Here is a 24,579-nt window from a genome sequence, read left to right as displayed (position 1 = left end):
AAAATATTTAAACGTATTGAATTGGAATTAGTTATATTTTAATTTGTATGATTTTTTTAATGTTATGTTCGAAAAAGGAAATTTATTTATTAATTTTGATTAGTGTAAAGCAACTATTAGACTATGTTAAAAATAGAATAAAATGGTCATTGTGTAACTTAATTAAGTACAAATCACACATGTGATTCATTGTATATATTTTTAAAGATAAATTAATGTAAGAAAAATATGTTGATTCTTTCTTGTATGAAATTTCTCAAGAGATCTTACATGTCATAAGGCCTATGTTACAATATTAAAATTGTATTACAATAACACGTATTAAAAAACCTATAACGAAATGAAGAAAGTCCAATATTAAGAGGGGAGAAAAACATGCTTATATAATGAAGAAGCTAAAAAAGATGAATGGCATTAAATGTAGCATTGATTGGCTTAAGAAAAGAAATTAAATGCACTATAAGTTCATTTCGGTCACATGATGATTGTAACATTAATTTTGTCTGTTGTAGAAACTCTTAGAGAGTGGTCCTGACTTAGTGAGCTTCATCTGCTTCATCTTTAACTCTTCTTTGAGACAAAAATTTAAGCATAAAAGTAAGTTTCAAACTCTTTAAAACACTTTTTTTTTTTGCGTGCAAACAAGTGTCTATTATGTTAAAAAATATTTATATTTATAAATTTTAAAGATTACTTGTTCAATAAGACTTGGATAAGCTTGTGAAAGATAATTTCGAGAAGTCATCAATAAAAAGATGTTATAGATTATAATGGTCTCTCATGTTAACTTTTAAATATTAGTGTCGGATAAATGGTAATAACTAAGTTGACTCTAATTTGAATAAAAACTCTAAGTCGATAATAACTATTTTAAATTTTTTTTAAACACATACATGTGTTTACGTTGAACGTCAATAGAGTTGGTTTAATTGAACTTATGAAAATTCTAATTATTTTTAATTTTGTTTAATGAATAAAAATATTTATTTTAGTGTCAGGTTAGCGTAAATCAACATCAATTTTACTTATCTTGTTACTTATTTAAGTTATTGTCAGGTTAAGTCATTTTCAAATGATAAAATCAATTTCCTTTAAGTCAATACATATATAACGATCATATTGTATTTATTTTTTGATGTTAAGAATTGACTAATAGATTGCATGTGTAGTATAATCTATTAAAAGTCGAATTTGAAATGTTGTCAAAATCTGCTAAACCAGAAGGAAAAATATAATCGATTAACATGTGTCAGGATTTAAAAAATCCTATAAATAATTGTCTTGCGCGCTGTTTCAAACTAATATTTGAACATTCAATTTCATAACTAACATTTTGATTGAGTTTTAATTACAGGAGCGTCCAAGAACCATCTTGAAAAATCAAGATCACATTTGGGTTTATACATCAAGGTTCTATCAAGAATTGTACTTAAAGGTTGTTGATCGTATCTCCACTATTGGAGTGCTTACTGTGAAGATCGGGTTGATCATTGAGAGTTGGAATTGCTCTCAAGGTGTTCTCAGAGTTGGGATTGCTCTAAGGTGACAGAAAGTTGGGATTTCTTTCTAGGTTGAGAGTATGAGGGTGTTCACCTCATGTTTGCTATAAGGGATATTGAGTTTGGGAAAATGAGAGTGCATTGAGAGAGGAGTTTCTATATTCTTACTTGTATAAACTCTATCATTATAGTGGTTCCCTTCAACTAAGGTTGTTGAATGAAGAGTGGATGTAAGCTTGGCCGAACCAATATAAATCTTTGTGTTGATCTTTCTCTTCCTTCTCTTATTATTTGTTGATTCATTATACTTGTCATATTGTATTTAAGAAACCTCAAATTTTTAAAGCTTTTTAAAGAACAAATTTTCTAAAGGGAAAACCAATTCACCCTCCTTCCCTTTTGGTTGAGACACTTGGCCTATATTTTTCTATACTTATTTTTAAGTTCTAAGTATATTTTATAATATGAGATGGTATGATTCAATGAATTAAATGAGTAGGCTTGTTGAATTTATGTTGTATCATGGTATGTTTGTGTTATTTGATTTATAATATGGATGTGTATTGCTATCGTTTTAAAAATGTATGTATGTTCTTTTGGTAGCTTATCCTTACTTTTGTGTTGTCTGTCTTTGTGTATGTTTTCTCTTTTGCAATGATCACCTTAATGATGTGAACTTAGAGATACGTTCTTTACAATTGTTCCAACAAGAGTTAAGGGTGAAACATTTGAAAAGTCGGATAATTCTACATAGATCGTGTCTTTCGTAGATTTGTTTTCTTATAGTGATTCTATTATTATATTAATATTTTATTTTAGTAGTATTTTACTATTAAAAATGGAATATTACAAATATATTTACAAATATGATGAAGAAAAAAAAGTTGTATCAGATTTATTCAAATTTTTTTAAAATTGTGGTTATTTTTAAAATTATAGTTAATAATAATTATATAAAAATATAAATTTGTATTATAAGATAAGTATTAATATTTATATGTAAAGTAATATATGACGAAAAAAAAAATATGTGTGACAATTTTATTCAACAAATTTTAATGTTCTTGTGTAAACAAATCATATAAAAAAAAAACTTTTAAACTTGGTAAGGTTTAACCAAATTTTAAAAATTGACCCATAACAAATAAATTGTTGAAACTTAATTATAATCATAAATAAAGTCAAATCGAAACCTATCTGCTAAAGTTTAACCTAATTATACTTATTTAAACTCCTGATTTAATATGAAACTTTACAGTTTGTATAAAATAAACCCAAGGAATATAACGTGCAGCCTAATAGTTGTTAAAGAGGTACATCTTCTATCCTTCTTTATTTAATACTATCTTTGTTATTAGGAAAACAATAATTAACGCTATATTAATTGGAGGCCAGAATATCAACCATGCTTAAAGTTTTATTATAAATAGTTAAATCTACAGATTGTTTAAAATTAAGATAGTAACTCATAATAATAAGGAATATAATTTATTCTTCCCAAAGAGATCATATTACTCTAATACTTAAAAAATATTTTAAAATCCTTTATTTTTTTAGTAAACGGATTTAAATCTTAGCAATTTATTCCCTAATCATAGTACTAGCTCAACCATTATTTTTTGCAATTAGAATTCAAATATCAGAAAGTACCATCTCTATCATCATTATAAGTAAAAAAAAAATCACATATATTTGGAAAATCAGTTAACTATATTAATATTTACTAATTTCTTAATATTTTTTAGTACAAAAATTATTACAACAATCAACACAAGAAAATCATTAAATAACAACAAATTTTAGAGATTAAAAATAATAAATCACTGTAATCACTATTATAAGTTGATGAAATATGAGAAAAAGGTTTAGTAATAATTGTTGGGCGTTAGTGTTTGGTAGTGATGCGAAGTGTTTGGCATTTGGCTCTTGGCAACATCTTCAAGAAAAGCTCGTGTCTTCAATCTGGTTAACAAATTCAAGACACTGTTTTGTTTGATATTTTATAGACATGTGGGATGTTTTATAAGCTCTAAAATCTGGTGCCTCATTCTTCTATTTTTTTTTTTTTGGTACGAACATGTATGTTTAACTTTGGCTAATGTTTCTTCATGTTTTGGGTCAACTAAAATGTGGTGATGAAAAAGGTTGTTTTAGGTAATTAGATTTGTTAGGATAAACTTAAATTTTAGAAATTTATCGTTTTATTAGTTTTGGGTATAGTAATATTTAGTTTGATTTGATAGAGATAAAATAAGGATGAATAGTTATGATTTTCTGTTTATCTAGGTAGAATATTATTTTATGATAGAATAAGCAAATTTTATTTTTAGGTAAGTTGATATTTTATTGTCAGTTCTTATTATTTGTACTTGGCTCAAGACTCAATTTGCACCTACTTAAAAGTTGTCAAGGTATAATATCCACAATAGATTGAAAAGTAAAATTATTTGTATCGATCAGGTTATGAGAGAGAGTATATGATGAGATTTTCCCAATAAAATTTATATCATATCATTCATTCTTATATCAGGATTAAACTTTTCTGATTATCCAAATATTCCATCTCATACGTTTTCTCATTAATAATATAATACGGGGTAAAGAGTTAGTAAAATAATATCATTAAACATTTCAACTCTTAAACTTTCTCGTTAAAAATTTGAATTTTATAAAGTTTGAAAATAATTTAATTTGAGGAATAGAAATTGAATGAATGTATGTGAACTCAAACAAATTCAATTGATAAATTATATTGTAAAAACGTGTCGTAGGTTAAGTGAACAGGTAATTAGTGCTAATCAAGGAGCACTAATCCCGGAGTACTATGTTTTGACTTTTCTAATAATTTCAAAGACCAAACGTGCCTTTTGAAACATATGGTGTGTTCTGTTCCATTGTAATTGTCAAATTTTGTTGTAGGTTTTGATGGAAACTTGACTAAATAACTCATCTTTCTCTGATGCAAGTTCGATACAGAGTGCCAGCGATTAGTGTTCAAGAAAATTTTCTATGTTGCTAATCATTTTCAATTTTATTGACCATACCATTAAACAAAATAAAATTATTACCTTTTTCTTTTTTAAAATTTAACTCTTTTTTATTTGATATTTTTTTAATTTAATAATTCTTTTAAACTAAAATAACTATTTATAGTAAAAAATTATCTACGAACGAAACTAAACCTTATCTCTAATAAAATTGTAAAAATTATTTAACTTTTTTTATAATTATAAAAATAATAATTTTACTACTTTTTGTTTTTAGAAAAAAGAAGAAGTAAACATACATGCGTATAAAATATATGTTTTCATTAGTTTATAAAAAAGTCAAAATAAATACATAAAAAAACTCTATTATATTTCACATATTAGTCTTGCATTATGGTACACCTTACCTTTCTCCTTCTTCCTCTGTGAATCTCTTCTTTTACTTTTGTTTTTTTTTCTTCATATTTTGTTTTTTCTTTTAATTTGACCACATTTCGTTATAACCGAGAACCTAATTACTCATTTTAATTAATTTTGAAACAGATTCTATTTAGTCTAATATTTTTTTATTCTCTTATATTTTTTTTCTTATAATTTTATAATTAATCTTAATAAGAATAGTTGAGAAAAGTAGTCATCTCATTATCTTGCTTAATTTCATATTGAAATTTTGTTATATTTAAATATCTTACTATAAGTTTATAGATTTTAAATAGTTTTATTACTTGAATTTAGTGGTTGGTATAAAGAAATAGATTTTAGATAAAAAAAATTATTTATGTTTCTGATAGAATCTTAAGCTAGATTAACATTAGGATAGATTACCTAGATGCAAAGAGGTTGTGGTCATATCATATCTTGAGGTTTATGCAATACTGATGTATTGATTTTTAATTATTTAAATGTTTGAAGTTGAATGTTATTTGGGTTTTGGTTAAAAGATTATTATTTTAGAATATGTTGAATTAAACATTTTCTATGAGAAGTTAATTTTTATTGAATTATACATATTAAATTAAAGTATATGATTTATTAAACGGAGTTGTGACTATGACTATGATAGGTATGATTAGTTTTCTATAAATGTCCCTCGTATTGATTTTAAATTATCAAGATTGAATTTGAAATAAGTGAAAAATGATGTTGGGATATCCCAATTATATATAAAACATAATATAGACGTCATCATTTAAATATAAGAGAACAATTAGAAGTAAACTTATAAGTGAAGTGTTAAGATTTCAGTCATCCAAAAAAACAATAATTTAAAACTTTAAACAGATTAGAGTATTTCAAAATAACATAAAATAACTAGGAAAATCTTAAGGAGACTAGGCTGCAACATCATCGTCCTCCAATGCCTGCTCGAGGGGTGCCTCATCGCCCTCTGCTTACATCTAAGTGGATAACCATTGCAAAAGAAAACACAACACAGACAAGGCACAAACACAGAAGCAAGGGCAGCTAGGTATACAAAAATCATGTTATATCAATCACACATAATATGCAAGTTAAACCAGATATACTAGACTACACAAACATGATTTGTTGCACTTTAACTTGACTCGTCCGGACTAGAATGATTGTCGAGCTATGGCGGGTCATGCACTCGTGGTGGCTTCTAGTGCTTTGCAAAGCCAATGCCAATGGGTTTCACCCTTACCACACTCACGAGGTTAGTCTATACCACGCCTTGGAGCATACTGGGAGCTTCCAAGACTAAGACCTCCTACTACTACTCACGACATGGTTTAATCCTCTCTACTTGAGAATGATTGACCATTGTAGTTTCAAGATAACCCCCAAGACTGAGCTTCCATGCAAATAATTCTAAAACACACTAAAGGCCCCACAATGGATCCTCTCCTTGAGGATCATGGAATTACGTCTATTAACCACACTTTGTTGCACTTAACACCAATTCAAAACCTTTAAGATCACATACTTTTGAGTTAACAACATCACATAAATCATAGTTTACATTACAATCATTCTACACACCAAATTCAAACCGAAACAAAAGCTAAAGAGCAAACTGGACTTAGAGGATTCGCACAACGTATCATATCCGCAAGGCGAGACAAGAGTGTCTCGCATGATGCACCCTAATTCGCATAGCGAATTAGCTCGCAGAGGTGCCAGACCCCAGGTCTCCCGCATAACGCACCTAGGTCGCTATGCGAGAGCTTAGACAAAGACCACTCTCCCCCAAAGATTCGTTGTGCGCCCAGATTAGCTCTGCGTATTAACAAACTTAAATACCCAACTCCTCCTAGTCGCATAGCGAATATATTCGCTATGCGAATCACCAGACAGAGAGCAACACCCTCCAGTCATTCACAGAGCGCACCAGCTCGCACAACGAATGACTCAAACAGAGAGCACTCTCTACAGGGGCTCGCTTGGCGAGACAATTCGCATAGCGAGTCTGCATAATCTGCGGAACGTAAGTTCTGCAGAATTATGGACTCACACACCCCTCAACCATTTCTAGGCCTTTTTCTCAACTTCTTACACCTCTAATTCGTATCTTATGCCTAATCAAACCTGTGTAGATGTTCATAAACCTTCCTACTACAATTCTAAAGTGAATACAACTCAATTTCTACTCCAAAACATCAAATTCAATAATTAGAGGACCCTAGACCCAATTTTAACACTTTGCACCTATTTTGACCAAATTGGTGACTCAAACAAGTCACATTCCACTTGCTAATACTGCCCCAATAATCCAAATTCACTCAGAACATCCACAACCCAAAATCACTATCTCACTTCCTCTTAAAAGACCTAAAACCCTCTCCAAACACTTGCCTTTCTATCAATTCAACTCTACGACATAATTTCCACCTCAAACAGTTCCATCATATCCAATGTAGCAATTAAACACATCCACATTTAGTCCATGGCATCACATTTCAGTTTAACGGGTTTCACATTCCAGCACATACAATACAACACCCTTAAAACCCTTCATGCAACCCACCAGCACACCAGGTCAAATTTCAACATACATACATATCATACTACAATTAAAGATGTATTTCTAGCTCCTCTTACCTCAAAGTTGAACTGTCCAGCTCACGAGAACGACTCAACAGTGCATGACTCAGCAAGAACCTAAATAACACCCTACAACCACCAGATTGGTGATGTGAACGACTCTTACACTGTGTTCGCTTGAAGGTGATGTACTGTTTACGAGGAATAGCAACGATTGATTTGCGGGATAATTGGTGTTCGCTTTGAACGATTTGCAACGATTTGCGAAGATGGAACGCAGCGGATTTGCTGAGATACAATCATCGCATATATGTGATGATTTGTAGTGAATTAAAGGGAAATCTCATCTTTACCCTTCCTAGATATCATAATACCATATAAAAAAAAAGTCATTGNTGTATTCGGTTCTGGGCAGGCGTTCGTTTCTTGGATTCGATTTCGGGGTGCCTCTTCTGTTGACACAGATCTCGACAGTTCCAGTCAAGGGCGCTCTATCGTCTTCTGGTGAGGAAGCCGATAATGAGAGGAGACGAGGAATAGTGGGAAGACAGAGTTTGAAAGCAGGGAAGGCAGAGAGTTTGGATGCGTGGTTTGGTCCAGGTGAAGAGAGAGAAGGGAGAAGGCAAAGAGAGAGGGAGAAAGAGAAGTTTTGGATTTGGATGAATAGAGAAGTTAGAAAGGCTGACTGGTGGTCTGTGATTAATTTTTTTTGTTTTTAAAAATATTTAATTTCAACTTGATAATAAATAATATTACAAAAATATTATAATTAAAAATAAATTCATTTTATTAAAATAATTTTTTTGTATAATATTAAAATAAATTTTAATAATTAATGTTAATATTTTACTCTTTATAAAAAAATTTACAATTAAATATAACATTAAAAATTATCATTTTATATTACATTAATAACTAAGGGTATTTTGGTAATCTTAAATTTCTATCAATTAAATAATTTTTTTTATCTATCACATCAATCAAATCCTACACTAATTTTCATAAACTTTACTTCCAAATCCACTCTCATTTACCTCCAAATCTACTAAAAAAAAAACAATTAATTTACTCTCAAATCCTCTCAAATCCATCCACTCACTCTCCCTCAATTCTTCTCTCCCAAACGAACAAAGCCTTAGAGCTCAAGATTTTGCGGAGAACAGAAAAGGGAACACAAGACACATGCAACCAGTAGAACTGCATGTTTTAGGTTCTAAAACAGCGGAGGAGGAGGAAAGGAAGCTACTTACCGGTTGGAAGGAAGGAAAGAGAAAACGATCAGTTCAAAACGAAGCTCTCTACGCTGCGGATGGACACCACCTGATCTGAAATGCAACGGTTGAAGGAAGAAGAATGGAAGAGAGAAGACAGAAAGGATTTGAAGAACTTAGTTCTAGAGAAAGATGAAGTTTTAAGCTAATGAACCCAGATGATATATAAAAATCTATTTTGATGGTCCATGTGTTTTAAAAATCTGATTTCATTAACTTAGAGCTCTTGTCACTCTTAACTTTATTTTTCAAATCCTCACAGATGCCGGAACAAATTTTATATTATATTAATTATTTTGAATATGTATAATTATATGTGTATTTGTAAATTGATTTTTGTATAAATTTTTAAATATAATTTTATTTTATTGCGTAAAATTGATTATATGATATTTTCACTAAAAAGAAATATCACTACACCTAAACTTTTGAATCGGCCAAATTTTAATTCAAGTTATATTTTTCTTTTCTTTTTTATCTTTCTCTTTTTTTTCTCTTTAATTAATGAATTGTATTTAATTGTTATAAATATAAAATAAATATTAATTTGTATATTTAATGATTTCTAATTTTTGTTTAAATAACTTATGATATATAAAATAATATTTATATGATTTTGTGATCACCTGACTGAGATGATAAGGGAATATTTTTTTATTTTTTTATTTTTTTATTTTGTGTATTATGTATTGATATTATGTTGGATTTGTTTGTAAATATTTTATGTCTTAAATCAAATGTTAGTTTTTTAAGATATACTTGATACAAATTTTTAAAAGAATATAAGTTGGTATTTTATTTATTGAATATCTTTAATAAAAAAGATGTATTTGTAATTTTTATGATATATACATATATATATGTATATACATACATATATATGTATATACATATATATGTATATACATATATATGTATATACATATGTACATACATACATATGTACATACATATATATGTATATATATATATATATATATATATATATATATATATATATATATATATATATATATATATATATATATATATATGTATAAAGTTAAAAATTTCAATAGTTTATCCATTATTATATTACTGTGTATATAAACAAATATACGTATCATTTGGAAAACCTTGAAATTTTATTTGTGAATTTATTTCTATAAAATGATATAAATATATTAATTTAAATAAAAAGATATAAATATATTAATTTTTTTATTTTGTGTATTATGTATTGATATTATGCTGGATTCGTTTGTAAATATTTTATGTATTAAATGAAATGTTAGTTTTTTAAGATATACTTGATACAAATTTTTAAAAGAATATAAGTTGGTATTTTATTTATTGAATATTTTTAATAAAAAAATGTATTTGTAATTTTTATGATTTATATATATCATGTATGTATAAAGTTAAAAATTTCAATAGTATACCAATTATGATATTACTGTGTATATAAACAAATATAGGTATCATTTAGAAAACCTTGAAATTTTATTTGTGAATTATTTCTATAAAAAGATATAAATATATTAATATATTTATATCCTGCATATATTTAAATTATATTTTAAAATACTATATGTTTTATTTACACTAGTATAAAATTGGGTTCTAATGTCATCCATAAACGTCGGACAAGAAACCACCTATTGACCGGTGGTATTTTCGTAAATAAGTGGGCATATAGACGTCAGTTCGGAGGGGCACCGATGTTTGTAATATTATAGATATCGATGTCCCTTCTAACTGACGTCTATATACCTGACAGGTAGGTGAAAAATCATTTCTTTCCGCCATATAGACGTCGTTTAAGAGGGGCACCGACGTCTATAATATTACAGGCGTCGGTGCCCTCCTAATCGACGTCTATATGTTTGTCAGGTAGGTGAAAAATCATTTCTTTCAGTCATCTAGACATCAGATCCCGCCACACCGACGTCTATATGTGATTATAGACGTCAGCGCCCCTACATCCGATGTTTATATGTACCACAAATATAAATTTTTAAATCAAATGGACGTCTCATTAGTGAGAACCCGACGTATATTCGAGAATAGACGTCAGTCGCTGGGGAAACCGACGTCTCATATTCTTTTAAATAAGACATTATGAACCAACAGCTACGCGCACTTCATCGTCTTCCTTCGCCTTTTCTCTCCACGGCGGCATTACATTTCCAGGTGCGTTTGATCTCTTTTGAATCGTTTAATCTTAGGTTTACTCCGATTAAAGTAATCTTTGATGTATTATCTTTCGTTTGAACAGATTAAAATGAGTTTTCGTTGTGTTTTGGTGTGATTTTTCTCGTGTCTTTGGGTAACGTAGTGCACCTTCTCCCTATGCTAGCTTCCAGTAAGAAAAGTTTGCATCTTTTGGATCTCTTATGGCATTTCAACCTAAAGCTGAACCTGGGTCCTTGCCCTAGTTTCCATGTCACCATATTATTTTTTTTGGCAGTTGGAATGGAACTAGGCAACGACCCAGGTTCTGTTTTGGGTTGAAATTCCATAAGAGATGCAAAAGACGCAATTTCTTCTTATGAAGAAGCTAGCAAAGGAAGGAGGTGCTACAACGCTACCAAAGACACGAGCAAAACTGCATTAAAATACAACGAATACTCCGTAAACGTCGGTTAATGCCATGTCCAACGTCTATTGTACCCTTAGACGTCGGTTAGTGCCATGTCTGACGTCTTTATAATGGCATGTATGGCATCTTTATAATGTCCTTAGACGTTGGTTAATTGTATGGACTGGCGTCTGTATAGATGTCCGACATGGCATTAACCGACGTCTATAACGATGCCAGACCTGTAGAGTCCGATGTCCGATTAACGTCACCTATATAGACGTCGGATCTGGAGATGATATTAAAAGCTCAAAATAACATATGTCTAAAACCCTTTCTGCACTAGTTTTAGATTCTCTGTTATTATTATTATTATTTGTTATATAGTATATTTTTTTGTAAAGGATATTCTAGTATAAAATAATTACAATATTATTTTAGTATTGGTGTGATTCATATATAAGAAACTGATTTTTTTTTTAATTAGTTATAATTATAGTGACTATTATGAACAGTTTATAACATTTTTAATAAAAACCATCATTAGTTACTAGGAGTATTGGGTAAAAATGTCAATGTAATATACATGTATGCGTTTTTATAATTAAATATTTATTATATTTCATTTTATTTGATAAATATTTTCTACAGGCTTCAATCAATAACTTCGCAAAGAAAACTAATAACTAATATAAGTAAAAGAAAATATTTAATTGAATAAAGTTTAGTAAATGAATTATTATAAACTTGATTATAGTGGTACAAAATATAAAAGGTTCAAACTTAACATTTAATAATAGTTAGTCTCCTGTAACTTTGTTTGTGATAAGTTTAAATACATCTTTCGGGAATGGGATTGGGATTCTGAAGTTTATTCTTTGAATTAGATGACACAGAGCCATCTAGAAAATAAATTTGCTATTGTTATACATTAACCTAACGAATTAAAATATTTCTTGAATTTTATATTTTAAATCATTTATAAAAATTTAGTTGAGTTTGACGCTACAACAAGTAATAATTTTTTTCTTCCCTTTAATGTATCATTTATTATTCATCATGTGTACTTTAGAAACAACAATTCTAGAATGATGAGAGTAGGTTATTAGAATGATGAGAGTACTTAAATGAATGTACCATATACATAAATGTGTATTTTTTTATAAAAATATAAATGTTATAAATGTGTTTTAATTATTTTTTTATAAAATTATAAATTTAAAAATTTAAAGGATTGAAATTTACGAATACTTAAATAAAATGAAAGCATTAAAATCATAAGTTAGATTTTATTATTAAAGTAAAAAAATAAGAAGAAGAAACTAACTCCATCTTTTAAATCCAACTCAATTCAAAATTATTAGCAAATGTTTGTACTCTCATAAATTCATTATAGATTATTTTTCTTATCGAGACATATATTTTAAAGTTTAAAGTTTATAAAAGTTTGTGTTCTCATTTATATATATATATATATATATATATATATATATAATAAATTCATCATAGACTTTTTTTCTATCCACCTTAAAATGATTTCTGAAAATAGATCTCACATAAAACATATAATAAATTTGGTCTTACAAATTCATTACCTCTCTAAAATCTTACTAATATTTATTTAAAAACTCAAATTGATTCTTAATTACATTACACATTGTCTGAGTAATCCTGCTTCTATCAACTTAATGTTCTCTTTATGGGATTATTTATATCAAATATATATGGTACTCTATCAGAAATTTCACATTAGCTAGTTGCCTTTTTGCATGACAGTGCAGAAATGGAGTTAACTTTCAGTCGAGAAAAAGGAAAAGGAAAATCTAATTTAATACTTCTACCTGATATAGGAAAGTTGGCTAAGCTAATTCTTGGTAACTCCAATTCTCATAAGGGCAACATAGGCTATAATTCTGTAAACTATGAGCATTATCAACAGACCTAAAGCAGCCATGAGTTGGTCATGCAATCCAAAATGAACCCCCATTTGCTTTATGGAAGGAAACTCCACAATTCGACACTGTCCAGTGGAACAAGGGTATGTCTCACCATATCTATATTGAGAGCCAATGAACAGCTGGTAGGTGTAGTAGCTGATAGAAATGTACTTGATCCATGCTATAAACTTTGGAACATGCTGAACATAAAATCCCCCAGCCAGCAAAAAGCATAGCATGATCACTGAGGCAAGTGTTGTTGCAGCTTTTTGATCCATCACAGAAGCACCAAGGGCAAGGCCTAGACCTTGTGCTACTAACACATTGAGTAAGAGAGAGAGCAATGTGCACACGAAGTTCACCACATTGGCCTTCAACCCTGTCATCCAATAGGTTATCATAAGGAATATGGTGGGAAGAACAAGTTCCATGGGAAGGTCAGCTACCACCCTTGACATGAAATATGAGGAAAGCCTGTACATTCCTGAAGATCTTTCTTTCTGTAGCATCATTAGCTCTTGAGGAAAGGTGAAAATTGCTTGAAAGAGAGGGAAGAAACCCCAAAAGCCAGATATGAAGAACAGAAGCCCAATCTGCATGTCCAGTATAGTACTTATCAGCTCTCAATCCATTAGCCCAAATCAACTTAGTGAAAACCAATTATGCTTAATTTAAAAAAAAAGAAGAAGCAATACTTAGATTCAGTTCTATGTTGGTGTTTTTGATGTATCTTCTGACTAGAAGAATTTCATTTCTGTAACTTATACTAACCTTTAGTGCAATTTCTTTATCATACATAGTACTACAATAAATTATAATTCTGATTTCAGAACAATATAATAACAACTAAGAAATCACCTTTGAGATTTGTCCATTCAAAATGTAAGTTGTACAGAAGATTGAGATAAAATGAAAACCTGATATTTTTTGAAATTTTTACCTGATCCTGCAAATGTGAGATATCAGACTTAAACCAGAGTAGTCCTGAAATTAGAGCAACCACAAGGACCTGACAAACACGCAAAAGAGAGAATGATTCATGCCTTCTCTCTTTGATGTCTCTTCTTAATAGTACAAGGAATTGCTGCCCCCAGTTCGTAGGCCATTTTTCAGAGCTCTCTTCTTGAAATCTATTCTGGTCTTTGCCAGAGTCATTGATTCCTTTAAGTGCCGGCTTCGATTGTGCAGCACAGTTTTCCTTATGTACCGAAATCAATTTCTGTTTATCTATAATATGATCCTCATTAAATTCATCAGTGTAGATACCTGCAGTTATTCCAGAATTAGCACAGTAACTTGGAACAATCCAAGATCAAATGTTCTCTTTTATAAATTTTAAAATCAGAAGCACATTCCCAGAACTCCCATTTAGGATGCTTCTGGAAGCAACAGAAGCCCTCTTGATTCAAGTTACAAAATATTCCTCTATGTAATCTAAATTGTATAAATGTTGAAAGTCAAAATCTCTTTCCTGCTTAAACATATAGCATAGATTTGGGGGGAAATGTACCAGTCAAGGTTCAATTTTGCACAAAGTTCAATAAAAACCACAGAACATCTAATATGTTAAAATGCAGTGGAAAATAAAGCTTACCGTTTGCAAGATCCAAAAGGAAATCTGAGGGGTTCATGGCCAAAGATGGGGCATATCCCATACTAGAAAAATACTCTATGGCTTCAGATCCCTTTCCAAAGTACAATGTGTTCCCTTCAGATAGCAGTAACACCTTATGAAACATGTAGTATAGCCTACTTGAAGGTTGGTGAATTGTCATCACAACAGTTCTCCCCCCACATGCTAGTTCCCACAAGGTTGAGACAATTCTTTGTGCTGTGGTTGAGTCTAGGCCAGAAGTAGGTTCATCAAGAAACAACAAGCTTGGATTTATGAGTAGTTCTTGTCCTATGCTAACCCTCTTTCTCTCTCCCCCAGAAACCCCCCTCAAGTAAGGGCTTCCAACTATGCTATCCTTGCACCTGGTTAAACCGAGTTGATCTATCACCCCTTTTGCCTGCTCAACTTTCTTTTCCTTTGTGATACTGTTGGGCAATCTGAGAAGTGCAGTAAAGATCAGGGTCTCAAGCACAGTCAAGTGGGGGTAGAGAACATCATCTTGGGTAACAAAGCCAGTGTTCCTCTTCATGGCATTTGAGAAAGCTTCACCATTGTATGTTATGCTTCCATGAAGCTTCCCTCCAAGCCTACCTCCCAATGCTGTCAGCAGTGTTGTTTTGCCACTCCCAGAAGGACCTAACATGGCCAGCATTTCACCAGGTTCAACAACACCTGTCACTCCCTTCAGTATCTCTTTTTCAACTGTTCCTCGATTCTTCTTAAATAATCCACCTTTTCTTGTCTTAATTTTGTACACAACGTCATCAAACTGTACAAAGATCAACAAAAAAAATCAACACTGATTCTTTATTAGCATGATGAAAATAAAAGAGACCAAAACCATTTCTTTAGGTTCATCAAGAAACTAAAGAAAAAAGTGTGCCATGTGCTTGTGCACGTCTTTTTCTCTTTCGGAAACACTACAATCCAGAATCAGAAGCCATGAAAAGACCAATAATCAACAGGGTTGTGAATACATATCGGAAAGACTCATTATGACAGAATCATGTAAAATTAATAGAAACACTTGTTGAAATGTGTAAACCAGGGAAGAACTTCATTATAGGGGAAAATAGAGGGACATTTTGAGATGCATGCATACCTTAAGAGTTACTTGACGTTTTACTTTGTGTGATACGTGAGGGGGGGTATCCACATTTTGAGACTCTATGTCTGCTATCTCTTGATGATCCATGTCCACCTTCAACTTTCAGAGACACAGCTTTGAAAATCCTCTTGATCTATGATTTCCCTGTGTCCCTAATAATCTCAGGAGACGAACTCCAATTAATTTATAATGATCCCACACCCGAGTATTGTTTGTGATTACAACTGTGAAATCCCTCTCCACATTCTATACTTTATATCACAATGTCGTGAAGCGGTGCTATATGTGTGTTGTATTTATATGGTTCTTATAATAGCAAAAAATGTATATTTATATGCCTTGCAGTAAATGCTGATTAATGATGATTAAAAGAAAAGAAGGGTCATAATGTTGGCATATGTCATGTGTACTAAGGAAATATCTAGAGAAAGAAGCGTTTCGGTTTAGTTTGAAGAAAAAATGTGCTTACTTGTTTGTTTTCTCTTCTAGATTGATTTAAGTTCTGTTGCTTAACTTCCGCTTGCAGTGTGGAAGCAATTCATTTCTGTTACATATATAGATACAGGTGGCTGAATGACCACATTCTATGCCAACTTTAAAAGTAACATAAACTTTCTTGCATCCTTATATAGGTATCCTACGTGGTTTAACAATGTAATGTGACATCACGTGCACAAATATTCTACATGCAGATATTATAAAAACATCTTAGGAAAAATGTTCTTGTAATAATTCAACTATATATATTTATTATGTGTGCATGACACGTTATCGGTGATCAGTTTCATCAGATAATCGCATTTTTTAGGAAAATTGAGGAGGAATATGGTAAGAAAACCTGTGAATGACACATTGGTGGTATTCTGTTGCTCATCATACAATCACCCTTTTTGAGATCTTTGGTATGATCAAGGATTTAGATGGAGAAGATGGTTTAAAAATAAGACTAGAACAGTTATGATTAATCAATAATTTATTAATTGAAGAATAATTAAAGTTGAATAAGTTATATATCTTTTGTATAAGTTGTATGTTTTTCTTTTTAAGTTTATAGTTGGAAATTTTGAAATAAAATGAAAATAACTTATGTATTTATTGAAGTATTTAAAAGTATTGGTTGGCTCAAATTATTTGTAAATAAAAAAAAAAGTTGTTAATAAAATCTTTCAAAACCTAACATCCCAAATTTTCACCTTTCTAAGTTTTCTATGGTAAAATACATGGATTTCACAAAAGAGTTTCCTTAGCTATGATGAAATAAAATATTTTTAAAAGGCAGTATTTTAGACCAAAAGTAAAATAATTGGGTTGTCTTGCCATGATGAACAAATTGCAAACATATTTACATAAATCATGCTTATCTTCACAAAACTTCCTTTTGAACCCATGCATCCACATATCCATATAATTTCATACAATCTCATTATTTTTAACTTAAACAACAAATTTAAAATAGTCATGAAATCCCAAAACATTATTATTCTTAACTTTGAAACACATATAAATATTAAATAAAATGTTAGCTTACCTGATATAAATTTTTAAAATTTCTTTCTCTGTCATGTTCTCACCAAAATATAATACTTAATCATTTATTTAGTACGTGTATTTATAAGTTTCATTTTCATTCTTAAAATTCTAGATACACAACTTATGAGATTTGGTGTAATCTTTATAATACTCACAAAATATCACATATATCTTTTCTTACATTTTGTCTTTATCTCTTAAAAAATCTTTTGCATAAAAATAATAATAATTCATTATATCTATCACCTCATTTATTTATTTTTCCTAATTACTATAATTTTAGGGGTCTTACATAAAGTATATAAAAAAAGTGTTAAGTTGCTTTGGATGATTTATAGGATAATAAAGGACAACTTTAAATTTGTTTAAACTCACTTTTTGTATTTGAAAAAGAAAACATATTATCTTTATAAAGTTAAAGTACAGAAAATATAATATAATCAATGTTAAAATATATTCATAGACTATCTTAGTAATTAATCTAGAAACATTTATAGAATCCATTATTTATTTGACTCACTTTTTGTATTAGAAAAGGAAAACATATTATCTTTATAAAGTTAAAGTACAGAAAATATAATATAATCAATGTTAAAATATATTCGTAGACTATCTTAGTAATTAATCTAGAAACATTTATAGATTCCATTGTTTGAAGTATTTATTTCATTTGTATATTTTCTTATATTAGGTTATTTCTTGTTTAGATTAACTTTGTTATTTATGACCACATTTAAGATACATTACATATTAATGACTCTTTTTTTTCTAAGTTCGATAACAAATTATGATTTTGTATATAATTCTAGATACATTTTATTTTCATCAATGTCAACAAAAAATAAAAAAATTATAATTATAGAAAATTGAATTTTAATAATTTAAATTTTAAAATAAAATATATTTAAATTATATATATATATATATATATATATATATATATATATATAAATATTTATTATTTCTTTTTATTAAATACAAAAATAAAAATGTTTTTGAATTAGATTAAATGGAATCAGTATTTCGAAAATTTAAGATCAGACATCCGAAATTTTTCTTTTACGGCACATTGATTTCTTTTCTTAAAAAAATACAATAAAATCATTGACTGTTTATTAAACTTTTGAATTAAATCCATCTCTACTTTATATATATATATATATATATATATATATATATATATATATATATAGACACACCATGTGTATACATATGTGGTAGTTATTAAAAATTTAATTTAAATTTAGTTTTTATATCATAACAACTAATTTATTTTCAGAATGTGATAATGTATATTGTTGATACAAATAATAAAAATACCTTAATGCATATTTTTTTCAGCATCATAAATATTATAAATATATTTCTAATAAAATAATAAAAATAAAGTCAATAAAATATAAAAAATAAAAGTATTTAATTTGCTAAATACTTAATTAGAAAAGATGTTGTATATTTAAAGTACAAATGGATGTTATTAAGAATAAAAATTTATTTAAGTATATATAAATTAATTTTTTATTTGAATGAGGAAAATGAGAAAGAGTTTTAAAGTTGTGCTTAGTGAATTAATTGTAATAGCGGAGAAATACATGATTACAAGAGAAAGTCCATTTTATTGTAGAAAGTTGACTTGAAATTTATGAAGTTGTTGATTACAGCGACCCTGATTTGAAAAACATGGAAAATTGAAACTCAAATTAAATGTGTGGAATTGCAATTTGCAAACACTGAAAACCAAATAATCAGAAGTTTCAAAAAATGGTCATTCACAGACGACTAAACATTTATGAGTTTGACTCTTTTTCTCAAATTCCTCCAAGCACCTCACTCTAAAATCTACACTTTTCATTCGCCTCTTTATTCTACAATAAATACTATGAATTAAATACACCTTATATTTTATATTTTTTTACTATTATCATCTCAACCTTCAAATAATGATTACATAATTATATAATAGCGTTTTAAAAATTATGATTAAGTATTTCAAGATTATTTCGACCAAGCGTTTTGAAATTATTTTTATCTTAAACATGAATAATAATTATACGCATTTTCAACTATCTTTTATCATCTTCTACGAGGAATAATATCATGTCAATCTCATCACGTTTAGGATCACATCGACCGAGTTATCTTTCAGTGTGAACAAAATTAAAGAAACTAAACCACTTTACAAACATCATTAATTTTTTTTTTTCTGGTAGTTATTATTAGATATAAATCAAATAAGGTAAGGACCCATAAACTTAACATTTATTATAAATAGCATTTTTAAGAGGTAATTAGTTGATTGATAATTATTACTTCATTTATTGTTGTTTGACGTACTTGGCTAACTTGAGCGTTACAATGTCCTTTATGTAAGCGTTCTCCTTTCAGCAAAGGAGAAATAAGTACTTGAAACATCTCACTTGAATGTGTGAAGTCGTGTTGTAACAAACTAAATCAGCAGATAATTATACTAATTTAAATCATTACTAAAATAATAACTAGTACTACATAAGTGTAAATTTATATACTAATTATTCACAATCTTCCAAAAATTTTAGATTTAATTGCACTGTTAGTCCCTACTTTTAGGGTAGTGTGTCTACTTGGTCCCCACTTTTAAAACAGTATCAATTTCGTCCACACTTTGTGTAATATGCATCAATCAAGTCCATTTGTACTAACGGCTAATCGACGATCAAAAAGTCGTCGGTAAAACCTTTGTCGCAAACGATTACCGATGGCTTTTGCCCCTCGGTAATTACCGAGGGCCTAAAGCCTTCGGTAATTACCAAGGGCCTAAAGCCTTCGGTAATTACCGAGGGTCCTCGGTTGAAAAATGTGTCATATTTGTATTTCTTATCCAACCACACATACCTGCATAAAATGTTCACAACACACACAGATCTGCATAACAGTTTCAAACCACAAACAGACCTGCATATTATTGTCCATCCCAAAATCTTCCGTTCATTGATGAAAAATATAAAGTACTAACAATATAATCATAATGTACTAACATCCATTATGTTCTAACAATATCATAATGTAGCAATATCATCTATTTCTAAGCAAAGATAATGTAGCAAAATCATAATGTACTAACATCCAAATGTACTAACATTACTATGTTCTAACAACTATGATCAATAACAAAATAAAACTAAAAATCTACATAGTCTTCAGAATGATCTTCATCATCTTGCTCCTCTATAAATGGTTGGACTGGTGTGGGCTGAACTGTTGTGGGCTGGACTGATGAGAGCTGGACTGATGAGGGTTGGACTGATGAAGGCTGGACTGATGAGGGAGGGACAATGAACTGATCCTGTGCAGTTTGAGGCAACACACTCATGACCAGGGCCTTAAAGTTTGTAAACTCTGTTCTCAAATCAGTGATCTCCTGGTCACGTTGCTTCAGTGCCTGCGTGAGGCGGACAACAACCTCGTCAGCAGTAGTGGTAGAAGAAGAAGGTTGGTGCTTTAGAGTACCTCCTCTCGATGCGGTATAGTTTGCAGCAAGTTGTCCTGCATCATATACTCGTCCCTTCTTCTTCCCACCAACGATCTCGACCCAGCACTGTGTCCTACGAATGTCGTCTTCTGCATTACTTGTACCATCGGTGTAGGAGCTGACCCATGTTTAGATCTAGCCTGTGAAAGTCTCGTAGAAAATTCTTCCTATTCAAACATTAAAAGCAATGTTAGGGAATGATCGAATAACATAATGAAATATTACTAATAGTAGCAGTGTTATTTGCTTACATGAGTCTTCCGAGATCTTTCGTCAACGAATTCATTAGTGCCCTTCCGAACATGGGTCTGTGCAAATACCTCATCAACTTAACCGCCCGTCCGAGATCTTGTGCCTGTAACATAATTTAGAGTTAGAAGTGTATATGAAATAGAAAAAACATAAGTTATATCTGAAAGAAACAGAAAATTAAAGAAAGTTTACCATACAAATAGCATGCTCATGGACTGTGATCGACCTGCCAGTATGCAGGGCGCCACCCTTTTCAGACGCTCTGTTCCTCTGGGTTGTAGCACACATGATTCGAAACTCTGCTGAATTCCAACGAGCAAGCAAAGAGTTCCAAATGTGCTCGCCCAACCAGTAAGGGCGCTCCCCTGCAATGCGGGCATTCCTAAACAACTCTGAGAGCCGATGAGATACTTTCATGTGGAAACTTCTATGTATTTGTGTTTCATGTTTAGGTTTCCACTGCACCTTCATCTGTACATTGATAAACAAAAAAAATATTGATTAATGAACATAGTAAAATAAGAATGACAATTACTTTAAAGTTGTTTGCCTTAAAACGCTCCCAGAATGACTTTATGTCGTATTTAGGTATTGCTCCCCAAGTAGGCCATGGAGTCAAATATTGTTACTTAATTGATCGTGTGATGGCCTGGGAAGCAACCCTGGATGGAATAAACCTGCATACAAAGAAATAAAAGACATTTCAAATAAGACAATCTTTAAACATAAAAACGGTTAAAAAAGGGATTAAAGTCTTACCCTTTGCCATATGGCTCAATCCATAGTCGATCATGGAGGGGCAGATCAACACCTTCACCATCACCAGCTGAATCTGCATCAACAGATGGTGTGGCAGTCCCAGAAGGTGGTCTAGAAGATGAGGAAAGTATAGAAGTAGGGTTGAGGGGAGGAGTGGGGGTAATAATCACAAGCGGAGGAAGATGGTCTGCTGTAGGAGGAGGGTGTACTGAAGGGGTAGGAGCGGGTGTACTGAAAGAGTACGGGGAGGGTGTACTGCAGGGGTAGGAGGAGGCCCCACGGGTGATGGACTGGGGCAGAAGTGGTAGGTAGTGTAGCAGGCACCCTAAGTACATACTTTGGGGCCTGTCGTTGCCTTTTTTTTAGGCCTTGCTACCCCCTTTCCTTTATCAGGACGGTCTGAACCTTCTGCTGTCATCGCTGCATTGAAATGGTTACAAATAAAGTGAAACAATACAAAAGAATAAGGAAGGATCACTACAAATTAAAGTGAATGTAAAATAATTGCATACAACTTTTTAGATGGTATTTTACATAACTCTATTGAAATGATAGTTCAATTTGCTATAATTAATAGATGTCCAACATTCAATCATCGTCATCATCATCATCATCATCATCTTCATCATCATCATCATCAGCATTTTCATCGTCATCATCATCATCATCATCATCATCATCATCATCTTCTTCATCATCATCATCATCATCTTCTTCTTCTTCTTCTTTTTCTTCTTCTTGTTCTTGTTCTTCTTGTTCTTGTTCTTGTTCTTGTTCTTCTTCTTCATCATCATCATCACCTTGTATTGGTGCTTCTAATACATCTCCATCACCACGAGGGTCGCGCAATGCGGTTATACGTTCCACTTCAATAATTTCTTGTGGTTGTGACATTTGGTCAAGTTGGTAAGCAACATCTTCCTCAACCTCATTTGAGTCAATGCGACCTCTAGGCTTGGTTTGTATTGCTACAACCCAACCAGGCTTGTCAATATTGCAGAATGATGGATATGACACATAATAAACCTGTCTGACATTAATTGGTAGAATGAAAGGATCAAACGGTCTATATCTGTTTCTCAAGTGGAGTTCGACAATGTTAAATCTAGGATCCACTCTGGTACCAACTCTAGAAGGATAAAACCATTCACAATAAAAAATAACTACTCGGTTTGGAGAAGTAGTGTTGTTGTACTCTAGCTCATATATTTTATGAATGATGCCGTAGAAATCATCATAAGAACCCTCTGTAAAGCCCTTGACGTACACACCACAATTTGTTGTTTTCTTTCCTTTAGACCATTCATGTGTATGGAATTTGTAACCATTGATGAAGTAAGTGTGCCATTCTTTCACACATCTCATTGGCCAATTAGAGAGATGAATCGCGGGAGTTAATGCCTAATTAAAACATACAAAGATACCAAAAAAATTTTAAAGCAAGAGTCAAATTAACCTTGCTCAAAACATAGGAAAAAGTATGGACTTGATTTCTGAACCGTTGGGGAAACTCTAAGTGTATTCTAGCAGAAGCATTTCCTTCTGCGACTTGCTTAGCCACAAGAAATGAGTTGGTACAAATGAAATGAATTAGTGTATAACAATTTAACCATTGCAAAGGTAAGAGTTGGATGATGACATACTCAAGGTACGACTTAACTTCACTGCAATTGATTAAGACATGGACATGAGGAAATTTGAATTCAACATTAGTTAACCAATGAGTGAATTCTTTGCCCACATAGCGGCCTGATTGTCGAAAAACTGATAATGAACCTTGACGAGGTTCAACTTGCCATTGCATTTCATTTCTGACATTAGTGGGGGACAACATGAAGTTTTTGAAATAATGTGAACAAAAGTACGTTGTCTCTCTGTGCAAGTAAGCTGCACAAATTGAGCCTTCTACTCTAGCTTTATTTTTAACTGAACGTTTGGATTCTCCCATAAACCTTTCAAAGGGATACATCCACCTGTATTACATAGGTTCCCCAAGCCAAGCTTCATATGCAAGATGGATTAGAAGATGCTCTATTAAATCAAAGAATGCAGGAAAGAATATTCTTTCTAATTTGCAGAGAATAATTGAGATATTTTCTTCCATCTTTTTTAGGCAATTTTCCTTTAGTGTCGTGCAACACAAATTTTTAAAGAAGTTACTGATTTCTATCAGTGGATGTAACATGTGCTATGGCAAACAACTAAACGCAAGTGGGATGAAAGTCTCCATGAATACATGACAGTCATGACTCTTCAACCCTTGAATAGTACCGTTATGAACATTGGCACATCTAGACAAGTTAGAAGAATATTCATCTGGCATTCTAAGCTCTTTGATCCATTCACACACTATTCTTGCCTCATCTTTTGACATGGTGTAGTTTGCTTTTGGTTTGAACAATCCGTTGCCTTGCGCCTTCAACTCTAAGTCTTTTCTTGCACAATACAGAGGTAAATCTTTTCTTGCTTTGTCATTATCTTTTGTCTTACCAATAACATTCATAACTGTGGTGAAGACGTTGTCAAAGAAATTTTTTTCTATGTGCATGA

General features: G+C 30.9%; 1 protein-coding gene across 1 annotated transcript; it reads right to left on the bottom strand.

The window, feature by feature from the left end:
* Positions 1–12,919: 12,919 nt before the first annotated feature.
* Positions 12,920–16,216, bottom strand: LOC106763562 (ABC transporter G family member 9). Its single transcript, XM_014647734.2, has 4 exons — positions 15,975–16,216; positions 14,852–15,641; positions 14,198–14,523; positions 12,920–13,850 (listed from the first exon to the last, which is right to left on the bottom strand). Exons 1-4 carry the CDS (start codon positions 16,065–16,067, stop codon positions 13,185–13,187), a joined length of 1,875 nt encoding a protein of 624 aa, XP_014503220.1. The 5' UTR covers positions 16,068–16,216; the 3' UTR covers positions 12,920–13,184.
* Between the last annotated feature and the right edge of the window lie 8,363 nt (positions 16,217–24,579).

The sequence above is a fragment of the Vigna radiata genome, chromosome 6, assembly GCF_000741045.1.
Source record: "Vigna radiata var. radiata cultivar VC1973A chromosome 6, Vradiata_ver6, whole genome shotgun sequence".
Lineage (NCBI taxonomy): Eukaryota > Viridiplantae > Streptophyta > Magnoliopsida > Fabales > Fabaceae > Vigna > Vigna radiata.
The sequence above is the reverse complement of the archived record's forward strand: the minus strand, read 5'-3'. Positions and strand labels throughout refer to the sequence as shown.

What these genes read in the sequence shown, in the direction of transcription:
- LOC106763562 (XM_014647734.2), bottom strand. Translation starts at nt 16,067, where the DNA reads ATGGATCATCAAGAGATAGCAGACATAGAGTCTCAAAATGTGGATACC. An exon ending in CCTTTTGGATCTTGCAAACG is followed by an intron (nt 14,524 to 14,851) that starts GTAAGCTTTATT and finishes GAATAACTGCAG; the next exon opens with GTATCTACACTGATGAATTT. An exon ending in TCTCACATTTGCAGGATCAG is followed by an intron (nt 13,851 to 14,197) that starts GTAAAAATTTCA and finishes CTGGACATGCAG; the next exon opens with ATTGGGCTTCTGTTCTTCAT.